Genomic DNA, 22953 nt, shown 5'->3' with positions numbered 1-22953 from the left:
TTCATTGGTCGGCTTCATTCTGGAGATTTCTCATGTTTCCAGAGAGGGACTTCCGCAACAATCTCAACAGGCGTCGTCTGCTCCTTCGGTGTATTTAAGCGAACTGCACAAAAGCTGTGCCATTATATCGTGTGTTATTCTCTGTATCATTATCGGTGACAATCAAAGAATACAATGAAGAATTAAAGAAAATAGCAGAAGGCGACCGTTTCTTTGATTATACGTGGTTAACAAATAAGTACTTGAAGCACCAAGTACTTAAGTGCTCGTCCGCCTTGTCCTTGAATACTGTATCGTACTCTGAATGTAATTCCAAGCTGAACGAGCTTTCACAGCTTCGAAACAGTCCTGCTAGTTATCTTCACTCTCACTTCATGATGATCTTCGTTACCATCATTTGACAACTGTCCTAAAGCACCATCATCAAGCGGCTCACCTTTGTGTTCACCGTCAGCACTGGAAATCCACTTCCCTGTTTTCTGTCTCTCATTCTTGTGGCTGCGCAGCACTGCACGGGTGTTTGACATTTATGCTTTATCTTTATTGAGGCGATCCCAATACTTCCCCGTGCATTAAAAACCCCGTTCATAAATCGACGTCAGGACGTTTTGCGGTTCGGATATCGAGTGTTCATAAACCGAGGGAGGAATACGTAATGGAAAGAGCTTGGTTCCTTGTGACGCCGTTCATAAATCGAGGGAATTCGTAAATCGGAGGTTCATAAAACGAGGGCTGACTGTATGTGATGTTGCGACGTGCGCAATAAGAGCAGAATATTTTTTTTTTCAACACAGTGTAGAACGACCGTACGGCAGTGGGCTCCGGGCCAAAAACCAAGGCACGCTTTGGCACTTGTGTAGGGGAATACGGCTACAAATAAATAAAAAAATTCTAATTAGGTCGTTTTGAGGAAGGATAGTTTAATCTCTGACAGCTTCCATACCTCAAGCGACCAGCCCATTATAACGTACTGGACAAGCAAAGTCAGAGCACATTGCGCCAAGTTCGGAATTTTTTTCCTTAATAACGGTTGGTAAAATCCGCCGAGTATATTTTTATCCGATAGTAAAGTGCCGATACAACGCACGGAAAAATATTTACGGTCATGTGGCAAATGGTTTATGATTTAAAAAATTCACGTCTGCAAAGCGAGAGGCCACTGAAAGCAACACACTGCGGACATGATCCTGCAAGGGAAGGTTCGAAAAGATACCAAAGTAAAGCATTGCCGGGAGCCCGGAGTCATCATGCAATGCGTATCTCACCTGTAAAAGGATCAACAGCCAGGAATTACTGAGGAATCCTTCAAGTAAGCAATACACTACTCTGAAAGCGATACACTTTGCGAGCGTGACGATTTTTGAGTCAGAGTCAGCCGTGTGGGATAGCGGTGGTGACTCAAAAAGTATAGCTTCAATTAAGTTAAGCTATAATTAAGTAACAAATAATTTGTTCTGGATGATCCATTGAACTTCATTCTTAATTTTTCACTAGAGTTTCCAAATTCCCAATGCTGGAATGTAAGGACACCTCCCCACTTTGGATCTCACAATGAAAAAAACAGGTGTCCTTAGAGCCGAGAAACTACGGTGTAGTGCAATGCGAATGCCAAGCATGCGACCTCGGACAAAACTGCCTGCACTGTGCTCCCATTCGTGTGCTTGATTTTATGTCACCATGGTGTTAGCTGCGGAGGACGTCTGAATCATTAAAGTCCGTTTATTTAATTTGGAAGCCATATTTTAAAGCAGGAACTTGGCCAAATTGAATGTGAAGCGATGACAGACATTACCGTATCAGTTGCATACACACCTTCTCGGATGTGATAGTCCCTTTAATGAGGAATGTGGCTACAAGATCATGTTCTGATTTTTTCTTATTTTTATCGTGTAGCACATGAAACCAACTCTCAATCTTTATCTGACAACGAAACAAATGCGCGGGAAAATACTTCACAACAGCTATTGTCGCAGTATCGTAGAATCAGGTAATGAATATTGCACTGTGGACCGCATAAAACTAGACCTTGTTAACATTCAGTTTTGAAGATTTATCTGTGGACAGCCTGTTTGGTGAGTGGGTATTTAGTGCCTTCCCTAAACACATACTGCTTGCTGAGTACCTGAGGGCAAATGGAAGTGTGTGATTTTACACACCGTATCAGTTGCTTGTCTTGTATCTGAGAAAAATCCTACAAAAACATGGAAGCTACATCTGGACCAAAAATGTTGAGCCCGAACAATGGCACATTTTAGCCAAGTATGCTGTAACTGCTACACTGGATGAAAAATAATCATAGCAATAAGAACTAATGTCACTGTTAGATTATTGCAGATGAAGAGACATCCTCTTCACTTCTGTCTAACATTGCTACTGAGAAGTCTGACAACACCTCTATTGGGCCTATGTCCGCCAATGAGAAGCCTGGCAAGCAATATTCTTCCAGACGTTGTAGCCAAGGTAAGCAGAGTTTCAGATTTCTTGTGAGCATCAGTGCTCCGCTCGCTTGTAAAAAGTTTAATGATTACACTCATACTGCTGCATGTACAGGGAGTCCAGTCTATGATGGGAGTGCTGTGTGCGACTGAAACTTGCTGAAAGCTGTGTTGTGCTCCCTGTTAACAGCTTTTTGTTGTTGCTGCAGATAAATGAGGCATAATTGACTAGTTAACTTTCTAGTCACAGCTCTAGGGCAAATGCAAGAAGAAACCTCTAATGGAGATATTTCTGTAAATGTAAATCCGCAGGGCATAGAAACATGTAGGTTACTCAACATGCTCTAATTCTTACTTCTCCCATAAGGGTAGTAGTTAAAAAGCTGGCTAACTAGTTATGCTCAATTCATGGGTGACCAAAACAGAGTGTCAGAGTGGAGAGCGCAACATTTAACAGCCTTCAGCCAGCTTTGTTTGCATGCATGGATCTATCCTTTAAGTTCCTGTCATTCCTTAGCTGAGACACCATGTATATGCGTCCAAACCACAAGCTGCAGTATGAAAAGTACAGTGTGCATAAAAGAGCACTGAGGCGACCCCACTTTTTTTCTGTCCCGGAGTATCATGCAATGAATAAAATGAGGTCACAGATAAGCTACGTAGTTAACGAGAGCGAGGCACGCATTAAAAACAATTCGCTCACTGCGAAAAGAGTATGTCACAGAATAAGAGAACGTTGTCACCTTATATGATTGGTGACATAGAGCAGCACAGGTCAAACATGTACCATAAACGTGGTACATAAATGGTACCACAGAGTTTCAAACGTGCGACAGGGTTATCTAAAACTTACTCTCAAGTGAAAGTCTGTATTTCAATAAGTACCCCTCAGACAAAAGTAGTTGACACAATGCTACCGTTTAGAAGAAAAGCGCAATCAAAACACAACCTCTGTTGTCGAGGTCCGCGTGTAAGGTTAGCTGCGTGCAGACGTAGACAACAAAGGCCAATTTTGCCCAAACTGTCTGATATAATCAGCCAGGCTCCTGATCTGCTGCAGCAAGGTTCAGACAACAGTGGTAACGATGAAGTTGCCTTTGTGCCCTAGAGTGTCGCAACAAGGCTACCCTAACAGAAACAACGCAAAGTACTATCCCGTGTTCGTGAAGCTATCTTGTGTAGACAGTTATTTCAAGCGAGTGTTAGAGTCCAAATAAAGTTTTGTTGAAACAGTGCAGATTTATACACTTGTTTAAAAATATGAACGGCTGGATAATCCAGACCGATTTAGTGGCTCCTTTAAGCCGAAAAATTGTTTGGCGAGTGTAAGTGTATTACATATGTTGATATTACAAAATGCTATTACTTCAGTGACCGAAGCAATCGTGAAATACCTCCACAATATCAAGGAGCAGAGCACCATGGGACTCAAACTCCTCGAGGAAAAAGCACCTTCGACGGTATCAAGGATGTCTGAAGACTTCCCACTGCAAACGGAGGAATTGAAAAACTTTGAGGTCCAACTATCAGATGATGAGTTCCGCTCACAGCTGGTAGCCACAAAATTGAGCAGGGGGTGTTAACTACTGTCTCTTGCTATTGCTTCGAGTGAAAGTCACTTTGATTGCTGCAGTGTCTCCAAATTCCCGGTTGCAACATCCAGGGGGATTGTGACAGATTCCGCAGTGGTTGTGGAATGCTTCCGGAAACGGGTTCGTCGACGCGGGTGACCATTTCTTCGAATTTTAAGCATATTTCGTTCGAAAAAAAATATCAATCTCTTGTTGATGTTTCTTTTCTTTGTATGAAGATTCTTGAATGGCGTACAAGAGAGTATTAGACGAAAATTGCCTGATGGACCACCACAATTGACATGTTCGTTGAGTTTCAATAAGTGATGATACATCAGACCTTGTACGACAATAGTGAACTTCTGCTCATTCGACATCATTGCAAGAACTGATAGAAGTAAATAGTTCTGTCGAGGCTGTAGTGGAACATATCACGTGATAATATTTTTATGTACTTTCCATTTCAATTGTTAGGTGTAATTTCAACAAATCCGTAATGAATCGCGCGATACAGACTGCTTGTATATGATAATTTGATCTGATTGCTTTCTTGATTAATGCAATGCCCATTGCAATGATTACAATTACATCTGGTCTAGTATATTTCAATTCTTCGTTAGCAAACCTCAAAAACTCCACCATCAATCCCAGTGGCCCTTCCGTTGTTGACGTGCAAATATTTTTGTAACTATTGTACATTCGGCATACAAGTTCTTGCACCTTCAATTCCATATTTTTGTACCATATCTCCGAATCCGACCATGTCTAAGACGTATTGGAATGCTGTGATAATAGAATCATTTCGTTGCTCTTCTTTTTCAAAGCAGCTTTTTATCATGTCCTCCACTGACCTATGGTAACGAGTACAAAATCCATCCATCTCTTCGCTGAAACTTCCTTTTTTCTGTTTTGTAGTGTTCTTCTACACTTACTTAAGCCATATCGGTGCTCATTTTATTAATTAGAAACTTACTATGTTAACAGGTTTAGAATGTTATTAATATCCACCTGCCGTGAGAATTACGAAAATCAATTTACAAAAAGATGTAATGAGTAAGAAAAACGTGCACTTTCATGATTCTACGTACAAGACAGTGCTAGAAAACCCCCTTCCCTAACTTGACTTGCAAGAGCGAGTTTATGATTTTCAACTATAGATTGTGTACGAATGCCATTGTAGAATTCCCCTACTCCCTGCTGGCGTAACCTTAACGAAAGTGTATGGGAACTTTACGGCCTAGCGGCTTTCCCTCCCTCACTCCGGATCCGCTAGTGGGTTGAATGAAAAAGACGTGTTTCTGGGATGTATTTGGGCTGCGTGGTTAGGAAAACGTTTGCCTAAATTAATTACTGCTATGACTTTGTTTCAGGTGATCACTCGATTGATATTAATAAAAATATTCTACTAGATGGGAATGCATTTTTGAGATGTATGCGTTCCTTTCCGCTAAAGAAAGCTCTTACAATAATTTGCATTTCAGAGGAGTTGTTAGTTTGTGGCTTCTGCGTGTAGAAATTACTGTTGCAAACTTATAAAAATGATGTAATTAAATTTGTTTCCCGTTTTCGAATTAGTATTGTTTCTATCACTGAATAGACTTGACTTTCTATCTTTGCTTCAGATGTTCACTCGATTGATATTTTGTGAGTTGCGAATAATATATGCATGATAGTTGTGTCTGATCTGAAATACATTAAATGCAGCGTTTCTCGTTTTTGATTGAGTATTGTTTTCGCAGATGATATTTCTCGCTTACTTAGATAATGTTTGTCAAAGACCAGTTTGCACCGATATTGACGTCTATTCCCAGATTTTTTGCTTGCTATTGATTGTTTTGATATAATTCTTATTGTGTTTTTCAGAATCGAATAATACTAACATCTATTTGCATTACGGTCCTAAGGATATTTCACTTTGGAGGAAAGAAGGAAAGAAGGTAATGTTTATAGCGCTTGAGTGGGATGAAAATTGTATATTGTTCGACTAGATTAGCTTACGAGGATGATTTTATAATAGTTCAAAAGATAGATTATTTCCATTTCAATTTATTAAATTTGCAATGTTTCTTGGTTGACAGTTTGTTTCGATATTATTTTCCTGCATGTGTCTGCTGTTTACATGTTGGCAGATGCGCCGTTTCGAGTGTTTCTCTGCTATTCAGTGTTAAGTGCGTGCATGTTTATCGTTTTCATAGATTGTTTTTCAATTATTTTTCTTATTGTGTACCTCTTGTTTACGTGCTGGATGGTGCATTGTTTTGGTTCTGCATTAGTTGTTGATCATGTTTCTCATTATTTCCTTGCATGTATCTATTGTTTACGCGTGGATGATGCGCCATTCAAAGTGTTTCTCTGCTATTCAGCGTTAGCTCGTGCTAGTCGCTGCATTAAATTCGTCATGCTTCTCGTTTTTATAGATTGTTTTTTCAATTATTTTCCTGTACGTATCTCCTTTTTACGAGTTGGACGATGCATAGGTTTGGTACTCTATTTGCTGTTGATCGTGTTTCTCGTTATTTCCTTCTATGTGTGCTATTCACGTCATAAGAAATTGATTATGTTGTGTCATGTTGGAATATTTAATTAGCTTCCCATATTCTTTATTATATGTATTGCGTTTCTTCTGCTTTCTTTTTCGTTTTCCTTCCAACTAGCTTCCCATATTCTTTATTATGTGTGTTGTGTTTCTTCCATTTCATGTTTTTGGTTGGGTTTTTCTTCTTTACGCAGTCACAACATAATTCCTGCCATTATTGGCTTTAATTTATTTCATCTTGTACTTTTGTGTATGGCTATCTTTTGTATAACTATGCTTGCATGTGAGCCGTCCACCGCGCAGCTGTTGTATTGGAAAAAATTACGAATGAAGTCGGCCCAGGGTGAAAATCGCGAATGAAGTCGACCCAGGTGTGACGACACCATCGCTTGGTGCGGTTGTCAGTGTGCATGCCCCTACTTGCGTGTAAACCGCCTACCGCACCGCTGTTGTAGCGAAAAAAATTATGAAAGAAGTCAGCCCAGGCAGAAAAATTGCCAAAGAAGTCGGCCCAGGTGTGACGGTATCATCGCCTGGTTGGTATGCCAGTGTGCATGCCCGTATTTGTGTGTAAACCACTCACGCACCGCCTGAAAAAAATGTGAACGAAGTCGGCCGAGGCGGAAAAATCGGCAAAGAAGTCGGCGCACACTCTTAAAAATGAACTTCACCGCATAGCACGCTCCTAGCCTACCATCATCTCCAATGATATCGTTATCTGCCCTGATTTGTTGAAAACGGGATAACGATATTATTCCAGATGATGGTTGGCTAGGAACGTACTATGCGGTGAAGTTCATTTTTAAGAGTGCAGATGAAAAAAAAATACAGAGCGATAAGGGCACGCGCAGCCCATGCATTCGGTATGCATGCGTGGTATGCATTCGGACAGCCCCTCACCCGCGCACCACCCACCTCGCGCTGGAAAAAAATCGTGAGAGAAGTCGGCCCAGGTTGAAAAATGTCCGAAGGCTAACAAAGGCCCTCCGCCAACTCTATCGATCACTTCATAAGACTCTGATTAATTATGCCATATTGCAATATTAGCTGTTGTGCTTAGAGTTAGGTACATCTATCAGGACTTTTTTGTATTTTTTTTTATTCTCTAACATATTCTTATATTTACTTATAAGATCCAGCAATAGCGATATCTCAGTTTGTGTGAAATTGGCACCTCGTTTTGACATGACTCAATAATTGATTTTTTTGTACCATCGCGGCACTGCGTAAGTACCCCTTCATGTTGATAGTATAATGGCTTCTGCCTGCGCTCGAGGATTTTATTCAGAACGGTAAGCTCTTGGGGGCGGAGGAGAGTTGCACCGAGGTAGGGGTGCAGGTACATTGTAACAGTGGTACACAGGAAAAAAAAGTTGGTGGAGTTGCAAAACACTTGAGGGCGTTTGTAATTAAAACTCCACTATGGTGCTCATGTATAACAATGTTAGGCTTTTTATAATAAAACTTGTAATTTCGATTGTAATTGTATTGATTAAAAATATCTTCTTTGATTAAGATGTGCTACCCCATTTTAGTTCTGATTCATTGAAAACTTGTATGATTATCATTAATAAAAAAATATTGTGTATGATGTGTGATACCCCTTCAATGCTATAGCATCGTACATAAAATAAGTATAATCTTTGTCACGTGTATTGTATTGTGTTTCTTCTGCTTGAGGTTTTTTGGCTGGGTTTTCCTCCTTCACACAGAGTCATAACATAATTCGCGACACTATTGACTTTAATAAAGATATTTTCACTTGTACTTTTGTGTATGGGTATCCTTTGTATGTAAACCGCCTACTACAGTCAATAAACGAGCCTGTAACTCGCCACGCTTTTGCCTCGGCATGACCATTTACTACTACTGTGCTATGTAAAGCACCAGGTAAACCTGTCCACTGGTCTGGCCAACAGCCTCGACATCACCTCTCCAACTAAACCTTTTCGATTTTTTGTTTCTCACGATAACCTCAGATGTGACAACCAATTAAAAACGTGTTTTCGAAGAACCTTTCGTTGCTCATCAAACAAACATTTCCTGTGACAACACTTTCTTCTTATAACCTCGGAGGAGATCAGTGGCATAGCAAGACCTCCAAGCTAGGGGAGGCTTGATAGGAAAACTTGCCCCACTTCCGCTCATCCCTCCTGCTGATCTTGGGTGCGACAACACAAGCATACTCGTACACACCGCAAAATGCAGATGAAAAAAAAAAACGAAAATAAATGATTTGGACGTTCGCAATACGATTACATGTAGGCTGTCATGACCAATGAGCCGGTGTCACGAGATTGGAAGTATTTTGAAAACCTCTTACTTTGAAAACCATTCAACAGTGCTGCTTATAGCTAGACGCCATGAACTGCAAGAACTTTCGCGATCGTCCCACTGGTCCTCACCCCCACCCATATATTTTTTAACCTCTGATCTGCTCGATTTGCCTGAGTTGGTCTGTGGCAGGTATGGGGGGGCTCGCGCCCCCTAGCCCCCTATGGCTATGCGACTGGTGGAGATACTGTGGCTTATCACTTACTTAGTTTATCACAAGGGAAAATGATTGAGTTGCCTGCTTAGCTATGTGGTTCAAAGGAAACCAACAGTAAATAAGCAGAAAGCACTCCAAATATTGACTCTCACACGAGAGGGAATGACTGTCTGGAACGAAATATAATGGAAACTCCAGCAACGTCGCCAAAATATCCATCTCTTGGGAGCCTTTTTTCGTGAAAATCTTTTTTTGTCTTGGCAAGGGTTCACTGAGAACCAATCATTGCTACATTAAAAGGCTGATAAATTTTCTCCCTAAAGGTAACATACCAGATTTATTCTGTCATTGTTTTTTGACATTACACTTATCGCCTTTTAGTGTGATCAAGATCAACTTAAAGAAATCATGATAATCTCCTGTCTGTGTAAAAATGAGCAGAATACCTAAATAATTGTATAACTCTCCCACAAGCTCTATGCTGTTCTTCGGAGACTATCTCACGTTTGAGGTGAAGCATCCATAAAGATAAAACGTGTCATTGGATGTCTAGCAGCTATGTAAAGTAAATAATCGCCAACAAGCCCAGTCAGATGTTTTAGGGAATGATGCATAATTTGAAGCAAAGTGTTGCAGAAAGTGGTGTTGCTTGCCCTTATATTAAAATAAACTGTACACAAATAATGCTCGACAGTGATCATGCTGAAAACTTCTAGAACTCCTAAATCAATATTCTGTTACTCTGGAACTTCTGCATGATGTGCCTCAGAAAAGAAGCGATTCAAATTATTAGAAGAACTGTACTAATTGAGATGTGTTAGTGAAAGGTTTCTATATGTTACACGACACAATTATTGTGCATTTCACAAACTGTGCTACTATACAAACTTTGGGAGCGGTGTAAAATACCGTCTAAATTTCTGGAATAAAATTTAGAAGAATTAATACTGTGACTGCTATGTTTTTCCTAATTGTTTTGTACTCCATTCTCCAACCCGGGGGCATCTCCGAAAGCAGGATACATTTTGGCTCCACTGCGCATGTCTGACATTTCTACGTTTCACTGACATACAACCATGGGCATAGGGGGGGGGGGGTCAACACGCCCCAAAATTGTACCTTCGGTAGCATGTGCACGTGCATGTGCACACCTCCCAGTAAACCACCAATATCCCAAGGATGTCCCAAAATAGTCATGGACGTCACCGATATCAAGAACGTCGCCTGGATGTCCAGCAGACATCAGCTTTTGGTCGTGCAAATTTGCTCCTGCCAAGTACGTCCCTGGGATATCCTGATTTTCTCCACTGCGACTTCATTCGCGAATATATATATAGGCACATTGGACATTCACATAACAGCTAAGCCATGACAAAGCCGCATTTCGGTGACGCCTTCGATATGTATTTTTTTGTTCGTCCAACAATATAAAACAGCGACGTGCGATAGAAAGAATAGTTGCATCAAAAACCTATGAAAGAGGTTAAAATTTGTCACGTATTTCCTGTCATAGACAGCGTAAAACGGTCATTGCGTGTTTCATTGGCTCACACAAAATTTGATGTTGAAAATCCAGCAAACAGCTCCCGTGGCTCAGTGGTTAGCGTGCTGGCCATGTCACGTCGAGACTGGGAGGTACACGGGTTCGAATCCCGGTGCCGGCTGTGCTGTCTGGGGTTTTTCCTGGGTTTTCCTCAGACGCTTTCAGACATATGTCGGCACAGTTCCCTTAGAAGTCGGCCCAGGACGCACATTCCCCCAGGGCGTGAGTCGTGACGTTGCCCACATACGTGAGGCCGACAACGGCAAGCCCTATCACCACCACCATCAAGCAAACAGAATAGCAGGGGGCGCTGCAAGCGGCTTCGACTCCCTATTCTATCCAATCCAAGACAGGTCACTCCCCACGCTTGCCGGCGGTGTAAACCAGTGTAAACTGCGAACAGTTCACTGTCTTCTGATTTGGCGATCAAAAGGAAAAACTGGCGACCTATTGCGACTACGATAATTGTAAGTACTTCCAAGACTGTGTTTATGATATATGTTTTATGAGATGTGCGTTCCACTAGGTTGGATTGTACGTTTTGCGAGTGACTCGACAAGAAGTAGGCCTAGAAGGCTAGTAAAGTGAGCATCATCAACGCAACGTGCCGATCAGCTTAGCGACGAAAGCATACATCGATGCCGAAGTACAGACAGAAGTACGTCATTCAAAAAGCAACTGCTCGTGCTCGTGAAACGTTGTTACTGTTAAGTGAGGGCCGTTCGACATCTGCTCCGCAACCGTTGCTTGCTGTTCCCGACCGCGGGCATTCATCACTTCGCTCCGCGCCAAGCGAAGCGGCGTCCGACGATTCAAACAGCGATAATAATAACGACAATGATAATGAGAATATTGCTGCATCAGGTTCTGATCCACAAGGTTCTTCTTCTGAAATCAGCTTTGATGGTGAGCTTCATCGTACGTCATGTGTTGCTAATGAAAGTACTTCCGACAGCTTTTCCGACAGCAGCAATGACGAAGCTACGCCTGGTGATCTTCCTGATCTTAGTACTGTGCTACGAACATGGGCACTCCGCGAGAAAATAAAACAGTCGTCACTGTCGTTGCTGTTGGGAATACTTCGCGCGTACCCCTATCATGCTGATCTCCCGAAGGACGCCAGAACACTTTTGCAAACGCCCAGAAATTCAAGCCAACATATAATCGACATGGCCCCTGGTGAATATTGCCATTTTGGTTTGCTTCCTGGGCTTCAAGATATCTTGCGGTATGCTGGTCAGCCTCCCACACACATTCGGCTTGGATTTAATATTGATGGCCTCCCTCTGTCCAAGAGCACTAAAGTCGAACTGTGGCCCATCCAGTGCCAGGTGAAGGATATTGACATGCCACCGTTTCTCGTCGGTGCCTATTGTGGTCGTTCCAAGCCAAGCTCACCAAATGATTTCCTCAGGAAATTCATTGACGAAGTGAAAGACCTACTTGCGGAAGGCATTGTGATTAACGGTTCATCCATTTCAGTAACATTTCATTCATTAGTATGTGATGCTCCTGCCCGTTCTTATGTTCTTTGCACGAAGGGGCACATGGGATACTCTGGATGTCCAAGGTGTACAGACGAGGGGGAGCATACCATGAACAGAATGAGCTTCTCTACATCAATATCATCGTTAAGGACAGACGAGAGCTTCCGAACTCAGGCTGACCCAGACCATCATCGTGGCACATCGGTATTGACAGAGCTGCCTATTGATGTTGTAAAAAATGTGCCACTTGATTATATGCACTTGGTGTGCTTGGGCGTCACAAAAAAGCTGCTCTTGCTCTGGGTTAGTGGACCGTTATCAGTCCGCCTCGGTCCGAGAGAAAGAGCCATGATAACCGAAGTGAGTCTTGCGCTGACGGACCACATACCGAGAGACTTTGCTACAAAGCCGAGGGGCATAGACGAAGTGGATAGGTGGAAGGCGACGGAATTCAGGACATTTTTGCTGTACACCGGCCCTGTAATCCTGGAGTCCGTGCTCCCGAAGCCGCTGTACCTGAATTTTTTAACACTGCACTGTGCCATATCTATCTTGGCTAATGAGAGCCTCTGTCGCACACAGAGTGACTATGCTGCATCCCTGTTGGGACACTTTGTCCGGACGTTTGCTGACCTTTATGGTGCTCAGTTCGTCTCTTTTAACGTGCACTGCCTTTTGCACCTAGCAGACGACGTAAGAGAGTATGGCCCACTAGACTGCTTCAGCGCTTTCTCCTACGAAAATAATATGCAGGTGCTTAAACAATTGCTGAAGAAGCCGGGAGCAACGCTGAGCCAGCTCTATAATAGGATAAAAGAAAGGCAGCTTGTGGAGTCAAAGCATATGCAAAGCAGGAATTGCAACATGGAATGCAAGCGCCCTCACGATCGTGGTCCCCTCGTGCTTGGCTGCTTGCCACCGCAGTACGATGCTCTGAAGCTGAGGGACTTTATGCTAACGTGCACAGGCGCAGACCGGTGGTGTATGATAAATGACCGGATTGTGAAGATAAAAAACTTTGCAGTTCTGGAGTCATCAGGTCAGCCATGTGTGATCGGCCATGAGCTCACTTCAAAATGTGATATGTTTCTGAGACCATTTCCATCATCTCTAATTGGGATTGTAATCGCTTCTGGACTGTCAGAGCTTAAAGCATGGCCACTTGAAAATATTCGAAAGGTTGTTCAGTTGCCTCACGAGAAAGGGAGTGTCATCATACCACTGGCGCATTTGAATCGCTGATGAAAATCATGGCGCCTACCTAACCAAGTCCCAGTTTTTTACGGACATTCCAAAGTTGATCAAAGTTGTTATGAATCGTTATAGGAATCATGCTGTATTTTTTATTTTTTGTGGATGTTGTACAGAGACAGATGTTGGTTGTTGACTGCTTTGCAGATGCAATACGCAATTGTTGAATTTACCGAAACACGAGAGGTCGAGGTGGTTCCTTGCTCATGGATCACTGGCGACAAATGTCTTTGGCCAAATCGGCCATCAAGCAAGGTTCAATGTATGGTGAAGAAAGGTTTGCCTCCTGGGCTAGACCGTGTCGAGTACAGTGCCAAAGTGAAAGGAATATTTGGTAAGGTGCACGGATAAAATGCTGAGCATGTTACGTTAATCACCCTTCCTTACAGCATCATACCACGATGCTCGGCTGAAGCTGCCCCTGTCTGAGTTAACCTCGGACATTGGTTCAGATGTTGTTCCTGCCAAGAGAAGGCGAAAGGCGAAAGTGTTTGAAAGTGAAGAAGAAGAAGAAGGAAGCTTCCCACCTCTTCCCGAAAGCTTCGTCAAAAGCACTCAAGGTACCTGTCCAATTGTTTTGCTTTAAGCATGTGCCAATCCATATGTTAATACCTTGCAGGTGCAACTCCAATACGAGTGGCTTCCAGTAAAGCACCGGCACTATGTGAGTTCATGGGCATATTGTGAACTGTTTGTTATTTTTAACCTTTGATTACCTTCACAGCCGCACGACCTGATGCTAGGAATGACACCCAATGTGTCAGCCAAGGTCGGTATCCATGAATGTAACTCAACATGTTCCGGATGTTTCACAAAGGTCCCCCAACCCGATAATTCGAGAATGTGTGCGGAACAGAAGCCTTACACGCTTTGTAGCTCACCGGTGCTTGTCGTTCTTTCTGAGGAGCTCATTTTACTCGTTGTAGGACACTGCAATGAAAAAAAAAAAAAAGAAATGGGGGTCATCTCAGTGCTCCTTTAAAGCTCATTCACATGGTGCACATTTCAGACGAAAGCCGCCCTAATTGATTGTATGTATCTAGGGGCGTTGCTGCGCGTGTAATTGCATATTATACTTTGTCGTGCGTGTGGGTTGATTGTTATATCAGGTGACCAGTTCATGCTGAGTACTAATAATGTCTTCCATTATTCTTCAGGATCCAGCTATCTGCTGCAACTAGGGGATGAGTCAGATGCTGATACTGGTGAGAAAAAATATATTCAAATGTGAAGGTTTTGTAACAGTTGGATGTATGCAATCCTCCACAGTGATATCTGAACCACACTCAGGATCTGCATCAGTACCTCCATCATCAACAAAAAGTATTCTAGGAAGCAGTGACATGTCTACACGTAAGCGTACAGATCATGTTGCAGAATGCTTGACAGTGTAGTTATCAGCGTTTGCATAATTTGTGGCCTTTTGTACTTCACTGGGTATGGTAACTAAAGTAGGAATTGCTTTGTAGGTACAGCAGTGCAAAACAAACCTGCAGAGGAATCTTCTTCAGTCAATGCAGAAAGCAGTTCCGTGCCTCTACATGGTGTGTATATAGTGCAATATAAAGTAAGGCCACAATCGTGTTTAGGAAAGTGCTATGTCCAGAGATGCAAAAGGAACTTCATACTTCATTTAAACATTCTATATATATATATTAAAGTCAGCAACTACGTTTTCTGTGAGAACAATGTGTAAGATCCCCATTTTATACTTTCAGAGTTCCAGCGTCAGGTTCTTCGATTACTGAACATCATACGCTTGAACCAGCAACAGCAGGGCGACCTCCTATATGGCTTCACATCTTTAAAGTCTAGTACCGTGATGCCTGAACAGCCCATAATTGTGCCAGAGCCACTAGACACTATTGAGCAGCTGGACCAGTTCGAGAAGCAGCTAACACCAGAAACCGAGAAGCAGCTGGTAAGATACTAGCCGTAGTGCCTGACAAATGGAGTAGATTCAGGCTAGCTCGTGAACAAACTCCATAATATAAAGGCCTGAGTCTGGGTACACAGGGGGACAACACGAACGCACAACTCAAACCAGCAATGGTCTACTAATCACAAGATAACCATGTACATATAGTCACACGGCATGGGAAGAAAAGGGAAACGAAAGGTACCAAGGAGGTCACGAACTCTGAATGAGGTCAACCGATAGAGCAAGGCTTCAGTATGCTGCATGAGTTGCTACAGGGGCAACACTAACACAGTTTCCTGCGTTGAGAATTGCCAAAGCCTCTCACCCATAGTGTGTTACATATAGTGCCTGACCAGCGGCATGGCCGAGTGGGCTAAGACGTCCGCTCGTTGGTGATAACCAAGGTCGTGCTATAGACTGGGAGGTGGTGGGTTCGAATCCTACCTCCGGCTGTCCTGTCTGAGGTTTTCCCTGGGTTTTCCGAAGACTTTCCAGACGAATGTCGGCACAGTTCCCCCTGAAGTCGGCCCAGGACGCACACTAATCATCCTGTCCCCCACTCCTTCCTGCTATCCTCTCTCCGTCTGTCCACACTGTACGCGGCTCAGAGCCACAGTTGCTTCACGGTGCTAACACGCAATAAAAAAAAAAGTGCCTGACCTGCACCCAATATTTAACTCTCTGGATTAAAATCGCAACACATCGGTTTCACCCCTTATTTCCCAAACCCCGATGTGAAATGGGGCTGACATTGATTTGGTAGATTTCTGCTCGGCAAGTAAGCCACGTTTTGTTGCCTAAAGGGACGATCGCATCATCTGCTGTCGATTCCGAAACCATGGTGCTGCTTTATCCTTGTCCATCAGTAATGCCGAAAAGGCGAAGTGAATCAGTGGGGTAGTAGTCCCTGTTCAACTTGATGTAGCGCATGGCATGAGCAGATGGCGGAAGTTGAGGGAATTCTATACCACAGGCCGTAGAGACATACCACCCCGTTGTCTTGTGCGTCGTCTAAAGTCCTTGGCGTTTTGCTTGCCAGAAGAAAGTGTGGCAGTGAGCTCCGAAGCAAAACATTTATATGTTCGTTTACTGCAGCAATCTCACATCTTTAGTAACACACATCACAGGTAAGGATTCGAGATTCAGGAATCCAAATCCCAGTGTACAAAACATTGAATTGAATCTTGGGAATCCACCAACCACGTTTGTTACTTTTTCAAATTGTCTCTAATACCGAAACTCTTACATTTGGAGTTTAAAAGTAACATAGTTTTGCTTTTGATGATTAATACATTAGTTTTATGGAAAACTTTATGGAGAGTATCTCTTTTCTGTAGTCGATAAACAACAGTTACATAAATTACATTTAATAAGTAGTATATGTGTATGTTTTCCTCTGAAAGTGCACTGCTATTTAATTTCTGCTTCAAACACTTTTCACAAGCAGTGTCTATTCCTCTGGCTTTTTAAACTCATAGGACTCTTAGATCCTTCTTTGGATTTGGGAAATTCTGCATTTATCCCGTCTCTATAGTTATCTCTAGCCGTGATCATGATGCGACGTTGAGCTAAAAAAATATATGAATATCAACTTGTATATATTTTTGTTGTTTTTGCGCAGGCTCTAGAGCTAGCACGTCTGGGAGGAACCTCCTGTAAAATCGCAGTGAAGAGGATGCTTTGTCATCTCCTAACCAACAAGTTAGCTATGCTGTTTAGTTGGCTTGGCAACAAAGGCAAGGATAGCTTCAAGCACCTCAAGATCGTCAGCATCATTTTGCGTAAGTCTGCAAGGTGAAATTTGCAAACGCTTTCTCCCAATAGTGACGTCACTTCAGTGTCGTTACTAATTTGCTCCTCAAAATATACTTGTAAGATTGTCTATCACACTGAAAACACTGCTCCGCAGCAGTATCATACACAAAGTCGTAGTTTGGTGACCATCAGCACCATTCCCACAGACATATACTGCTGCCGGTCAATAATTTGAACTCCAAAGTATAGACTTTACCAGTTTTTCAGATTTCTGTTCCAATAATTCAGACAGTTTCTCAAAGACGTGCTGGATTCTTTGTACTAGTCGTGTTCAAACCTGCTTGGTTTTTGGCACGCAGTCCCAAGTGTCAGAATGCAGAAAAGCAACGGCCCGCATGACCGATATTTTGTGTTGAACATAAGTAGAGTAGACAAGCGAGCTGGTGTATACGATTGAACGGAAACATCTCCTTGAGTCTGAGGAGCAACGAAGGGGGGAAAACTACACAGGACAAGAACCTCAGACTCAAGGAGATGTTTCCGTTCAATCGATATTTTGTACTGCGTTATGCAGCTGAGGTCATTCCCAAGTAACGCGTACAGAGAAGTGCAGTGCTCATGTGTGAGCATTCGAAATAAAGTGCATTGACGCTACTTGCTCAAGATTCATACTAATTTCATGGCTTCTAGAAATTAAAAAAAGAAGTTCAGTAACTGTGCTCATACGTTCCGTGTCACGTGCATAGCTTCCGGGTGTTTCACGAAGGTCCTCTGTCTGAATAATTCGTAAACAGGTGCCACTATCAAAGAACTTTCTTTTCGTAAAGACCTTTGGGACATCAGCCATGAACTGAGTAGTAAGCGGCTTATTTGCATACATTTGCACGCATATTTGCACTCGTTCACTTATTAAATAAAAATAACTTTCAAATTTTACGTTGCACACTTGCACAACCTGTTTTACGCATGGGTGATTCCAACTCGAACGTCCCAGTGGTGTTGCTCGACGAACGTCGATTTCCGAGAAAAAAATATATGATGTTGGGACGTGCGTAAACATCCACCAGAAAAAAATATTTTTTTCCAACGCAGTTTAGAATGGCCGTAGGGCGGGATCGAATGTTGGCTCTGGGCGAAAAACCATGGCGCGCTTGTGGAGGGAATATGGCTGTAAATAAATAATGAAGTTCTAATTAGGTCATCTTAAGGAAAGATAGTGTCATCTCTGACAGCTTCCATACCTCATGCAATCAACGCATTAAACCATACTGGAAAAGCAAAGTCAGTGCACATTGTGCCAAGTTTGGATTTTTTTCCCTTAGCCAATGATTGGTGAAAAATCAGCTGACTATATTTTTCTCTGATAGTTAAGTACCAATACATTGCACAGAAAACTATTTTAGGTCATGTGACATATGGTTTATTTTCTGCAAAATTGCAAAGTTGGCCTTTTGAGCAAATATCGGTAAATTCAGCATGCAAAAAAGGGATCGGTAGACGAGTTCCGGATCCGAATTTACCATCCGAGGTAGTCCTCATTATTCCGGTTAACAATACTGAAAGTATCTCAAGGGCAGCGGCGTCACAAGTGGTTGCTTAGAGTGTGTTTTTTTTCTGTCGAAAGAATGAAATCGCCAAACACAAGCTTTCACTTGTAGCTGGCAACATTTGCAGATTGCTAGTCTTGTAAGTCATGCTGCAAGGCAATAGATTGTGCCAAGGGAATCCATTTATGGTCCCAAGCATAAGCGGCCTAGATCTTTTTCGCGATGCTTGCGAGGGGTCAGCTGTGTCCTTCTGGTAATTGCACTCTAATGAACAATGTAATAATTATGGTAATGGTGCCATGATGTCGCTGGACAGGCTTGCCTTAGGCACCAAGTACAAAAGGAGAGCACGCTAGCCACTGACCTGGAAAGCTCTTCCCCAAATTATTCAACGAACACTTTCATGTGAGATAGTCGCACATGTGTGGTCTCCTAAACAGGGTTCTCCACATCTCCTGTCTTATCTTGGGTTCCAAAGAAAACCAATCGGCAACATTGTAATGGTAACGCGTTGGCTTGCTGAGCCCAAGATTGCGAGTTCGATTCTGGCCTGGGACGGTAGCGATGCGGGGGAGGTAAACATTTTGCTTCGAGCACCATGTGTCGGAGATTTCCGACGCACGTCAAAAGAACCCCAGGTGGTCAAAATTATCCGCAGTCCTACTCTGCGGCACGTGCAACATGTCACCACAAAAATATGCTGACACACCTTACGTGAAACATCACGGCACCATTGCCATTATTATTACGTTCTTCATTAGGGTGCAATTACCAGAAGGATACAGCTGACCGCTCGCAAGCATCATGAAAAAGATCTATGCTACTTATGCTTGGGACCATAAACGGATTTCCATGGCACAAACCATTGCCTTGCAGCATGCAATGCTACAGGACTAGTAATCTGCAAATGTTGCCAGCTGCAAGTGAAAGCTTGTGTTTGGTGCTTCCATTCTTTCGACATACAAAAAGAAGAGCTCTAGAAGACCACTTGTGACAGTGGTGAAGACCACTGCAAGTCGCGAAAGCATTGCTCCGCGCCATTTCATATACTATGGCAACTTTAAAAATTCGTCACACGGGATCAACAAAAAATGCCCTGCAGATACTTTCAGTATTAGTAGCCGGGATAATGATGAGTACTTCGGTGGTAAATTCGGATCCAGAACTCGTGCACCAATCCTTTTTTTGCATGCTGAATTTGCCGATATTTGCTCAAAAGGTCAACTTCACAATTTTTTAGAAAATAAACTATATGTCACACGACCTAAAATATTTTTCTGTTCAATGTATTGGTACTATGCTATCAGAGAAAAATATATACAGCTGATTTTAGCCAACCGTTGCTAAGGGAAAAAATTCCGAGCTTGGCACAGTTTGCGCTGACTTTGCTTGTCCAGTATGTTTTAATGGGTTGATCCCTTGAGGTGCGGAACCTGTCAGAGATGACACTATCCTTCCTTAAATCGAGCTTATTCGATTTTTTTTTTACAGCCGTATTCCCTCCACAAGCGCCAAAGCACGCTCTGGTTTTTCGCCCAGAGCCCACATTCGATCCTGCCCTACGGCCATTCTAGACTACGTTGGAAAAAAATATTTTTTTCTGGTGCACGTTTACGCATGTACCAACATCATATTTCTCGGAAATCGAGGTTGGTCGAGCAACACCGTTGGAACGTTTGAGCTGGAATGACTCGTATTGGGACGTTAAGCGAAAAATATTCCGAGGAAAAAAAGTCTGTTTAGTGATTTTTTTTTTTCAAGTAATTAATCGGTTTCGGTTTACATGTTTGTTATATGGAGTAGCACGTCAGTGCGCTCTTATGAATCACCTACATCCTTTGGAAAAAGTGGTGCATGGGCAGTGCTTTTTCTTTTTACAGAGTTTACAATTGTCCACTCGTGTTGGCATCTAGGACATTTTCTAGTACAATGCAATCGGTAGTAGAATGCAATTCTAGTACGGTAATGCAATCCTGCTTCATTTACAGGTGGTGTGCGGCAGATAAAAAAGTTGGAAAAAACGACTGAGTTCGACGTGGAAACTGAAATCAAATCATGGTTGCGCCACGCGAAAGAGCGACAGGCCCGAACGCAGAAGGACTGAAACACAGGTACCCACATTACTGAGCTTGGTGTTCTCTGAGAGGCACTTGTTTGCATAATTTAGGTGACATAAGTCAAATTTCTTTACAACAAAACTTGACCACGAAATAAATTTGTAGTAAATGTCACTTTGTTAAAGATGATGTGTCATGCTCTAGGGGCACTGGTGGGACAGAAAAATTGCTGTAGTAGTATTTGTTAAAAAGGTCTTCACTTTAATGCATTTTGACTGTACAATTACATTAGCTTGAGTAATTAAATATTGCATCTAAAGCAATTCTAATATGGGGTGTCAGAGAACCTCAGGGTTCACGAGGCAACCCCGTTTTATGACTCCCTCAATTGGTGGACAGTGGACATTTTTCACAATGGCCCATGTACATGCGTATGACCTTTGAAGCGCTGGAGAGGTTTATCTCAGTCTTCACTGTTTGGCGCAGTATATGGGGACAGAACTGGCGAGACTGGGCAAGGTCGTCAGTCCAACTCCAGACTGGTTTTCGTTCTTTGTGCTCCCCACGTGGATTTGTTCTGACACGGGCCGAGCATGGTTCGCTGGTGTGTCACCAGGATATGACGTGTGTGTGAAAAAGGTATGTTTGTTGGGGAACGGTAGCCGTTCACAAATTGAGGGTTCACTTTAACCTGTCATTTGCCTCCTGTTGTTGCTGAAAATTATAGCCCATTCCCCCAAAGCATAACCCATCTTATTGCACATTCCCTTTTCAAAGTGGCAGGCTAGCAGCGAATGGGACCATACAAACTTAGACATGTGCGTTGGTAACCGAGTCACCTGTTTGCAAGTCCATACGGTACCATTCGCTGCTAGCGTGGCACTGTGAGAAAACAAGGCGGAGAGCATGCTTCGTAAACTGTTATCCAGCACTGTTGAACAGCACATTTTGTTACACACTTCAGCTCCTCTACAAACAAACCCAGACCAAAATATGTTCCGTATGATCAATACAGTTCTTGTTTCTTTTGCAGCCACCCAGACTGACCAACCAAGACTCCTATAAAGGCTACATTGTTGGCGTTACAAGGTGACTTGCCAGAGCCTAGTCGAGTCTACCTAGTCAAGTATTCTACATTGTGAGAACTTTTACTGCTACGTGTACCTGTTTTTCTTACTAAGCGAGCTGCTTAAAGGAGTAGAGCACCGTCAAACATTTTGCTTAGCACCGGGTGTTTGAAACGCATCACAAACTTTTTGGAAGATGCTGTGTGAAGTTCGCAAGTTATCCTTTGGCACAAGTCTGCAGCATTTACACCATACGTGCCTTTCTATGTTCTAGTTGTAGTAGCTATTGCGGTCCTAAGCTGTGCGTCCATGAAGCCATGCTGCCTTGCCTGTCAAGGAATGATATGTTGAAAGTTAAGTGTTTTCGTGCGGCTTCCTCGAGTGATACCCCTGTGGTATAGCAAGTCTTCGATGATCACCAAAACCAGTGTCCATTGAATGCTGGTGTAGCATCCCCATTACACGCATGGGGGCACTGGAGATTGGACAGTCATTGGACATTGGCATTGATGACCATCGAAGGCTGGCTGTTTCACAGGGTTATTAGATGTCATGCCCCCGAGCTTTATCCTTTAGCCCATTACCGTTTTTTTTTCTTCTTTTTTGATGTGCGGAACATTTTTAGCTGCTAATTTTGGTGTCACAAGAACAGTTCATATAGAAGACACGCTGCCTTTGTAATTTTCTAAAGATGTGTCATGTTGTGGTGGCAACTTTAGACCTGTGTATCTCATGTTTGCATTCCTGTCAATCCCTACGTTACATACATAACTTTAGTTAAATTTTTTAACAAGATTTTAGGTTGTATTGTGTTGGTGACTCTAGATGTGTGTACCTCATGTTTGCATTCCTGTGAATTCTTGCACTGCAATAACTAATTCCTTGGATTTTAAAAGATTTTATTGTATAACTGTTATATGGTCATGAATATGATCTAATTTGGTGGATTTGTTGCTGCTTTTTATCCTACCTAGTCATGATATGATACTCATTTTTGCATTATCTATAATAAAGCTGTCTGTTCATTTTAGCAGTTGTTCCCTGCTGATTCTTACAAGAGCATGACATATGCCTGCAGGCCTTGTCAGAGCAGTCCTGTATTTGGCAGTACTCCCACAGCATAGCAACACCGCTCTCATCAAAAACTGTAACATTTATCTGCATGGTGAAACATATTGCATGGGTGTACTTGGAGGGCTGTTCTTTTCCGACGACAGTCGTGTAGCTGTGCAGTTCGCAATATATCATTTCAGTGTGTGCTGAGATTTATTGATGGCCAGTATCAGACCCGA

At 42.6% G+C, this 22953-nt stretch overlaps 1 protein-coding gene across 1 annotated transcript; it reads left to right on the top strand.

The window, feature by feature from the left end:
* Positions 1-10978: 10978 nt before the first annotated feature.
* LOC135376402 (uncharacterized) lies at positions 10979-22430 on the top strand. Its single transcript, XM_064608910.1, has 12 exons — positions 10979-11043; positions 13462-13648; positions 13704-13874; positions 13934-13978; positions 14039-14083; positions 14472-14519; positions 14584-14667; positions 14784-14858; positions 15033-15235; positions 16857-17016; positions 20526-20648; positions 21628-22430. Exons 2-11 carry the CDS (start codon positions 13462-13464, stop codon positions 20639-20641), a joined length of 1134 nt encoding a protein of 377 aa, XP_064464980.1. The 5' UTR covers positions 10979-11043; the 3' UTR covers positions 20642-20648; positions 21628-22430.
* The last annotated feature ends 523 nt before the right edge of the window (positions 22431-22953 follow it).

This window comes from Ornithodoros turicata, unplaced genomic scaffold, assembly GCF_037126465.1.
Source record: "Ornithodoros turicata isolate Travis unplaced genomic scaffold, ASM3712646v1 ctg00001081.1, whole genome shotgun sequence".
Classification (NCBI taxonomy): Eukaryota; Metazoa; Arthropoda; class Arachnida; order Ixodida; family Argasidae; genus Ornithodoros; species Ornithodoros turicata.
Note: the sequence above shows the minus strand (reverse complement) of the source record. Positions and strands in the feature narration are given on the sequence as shown.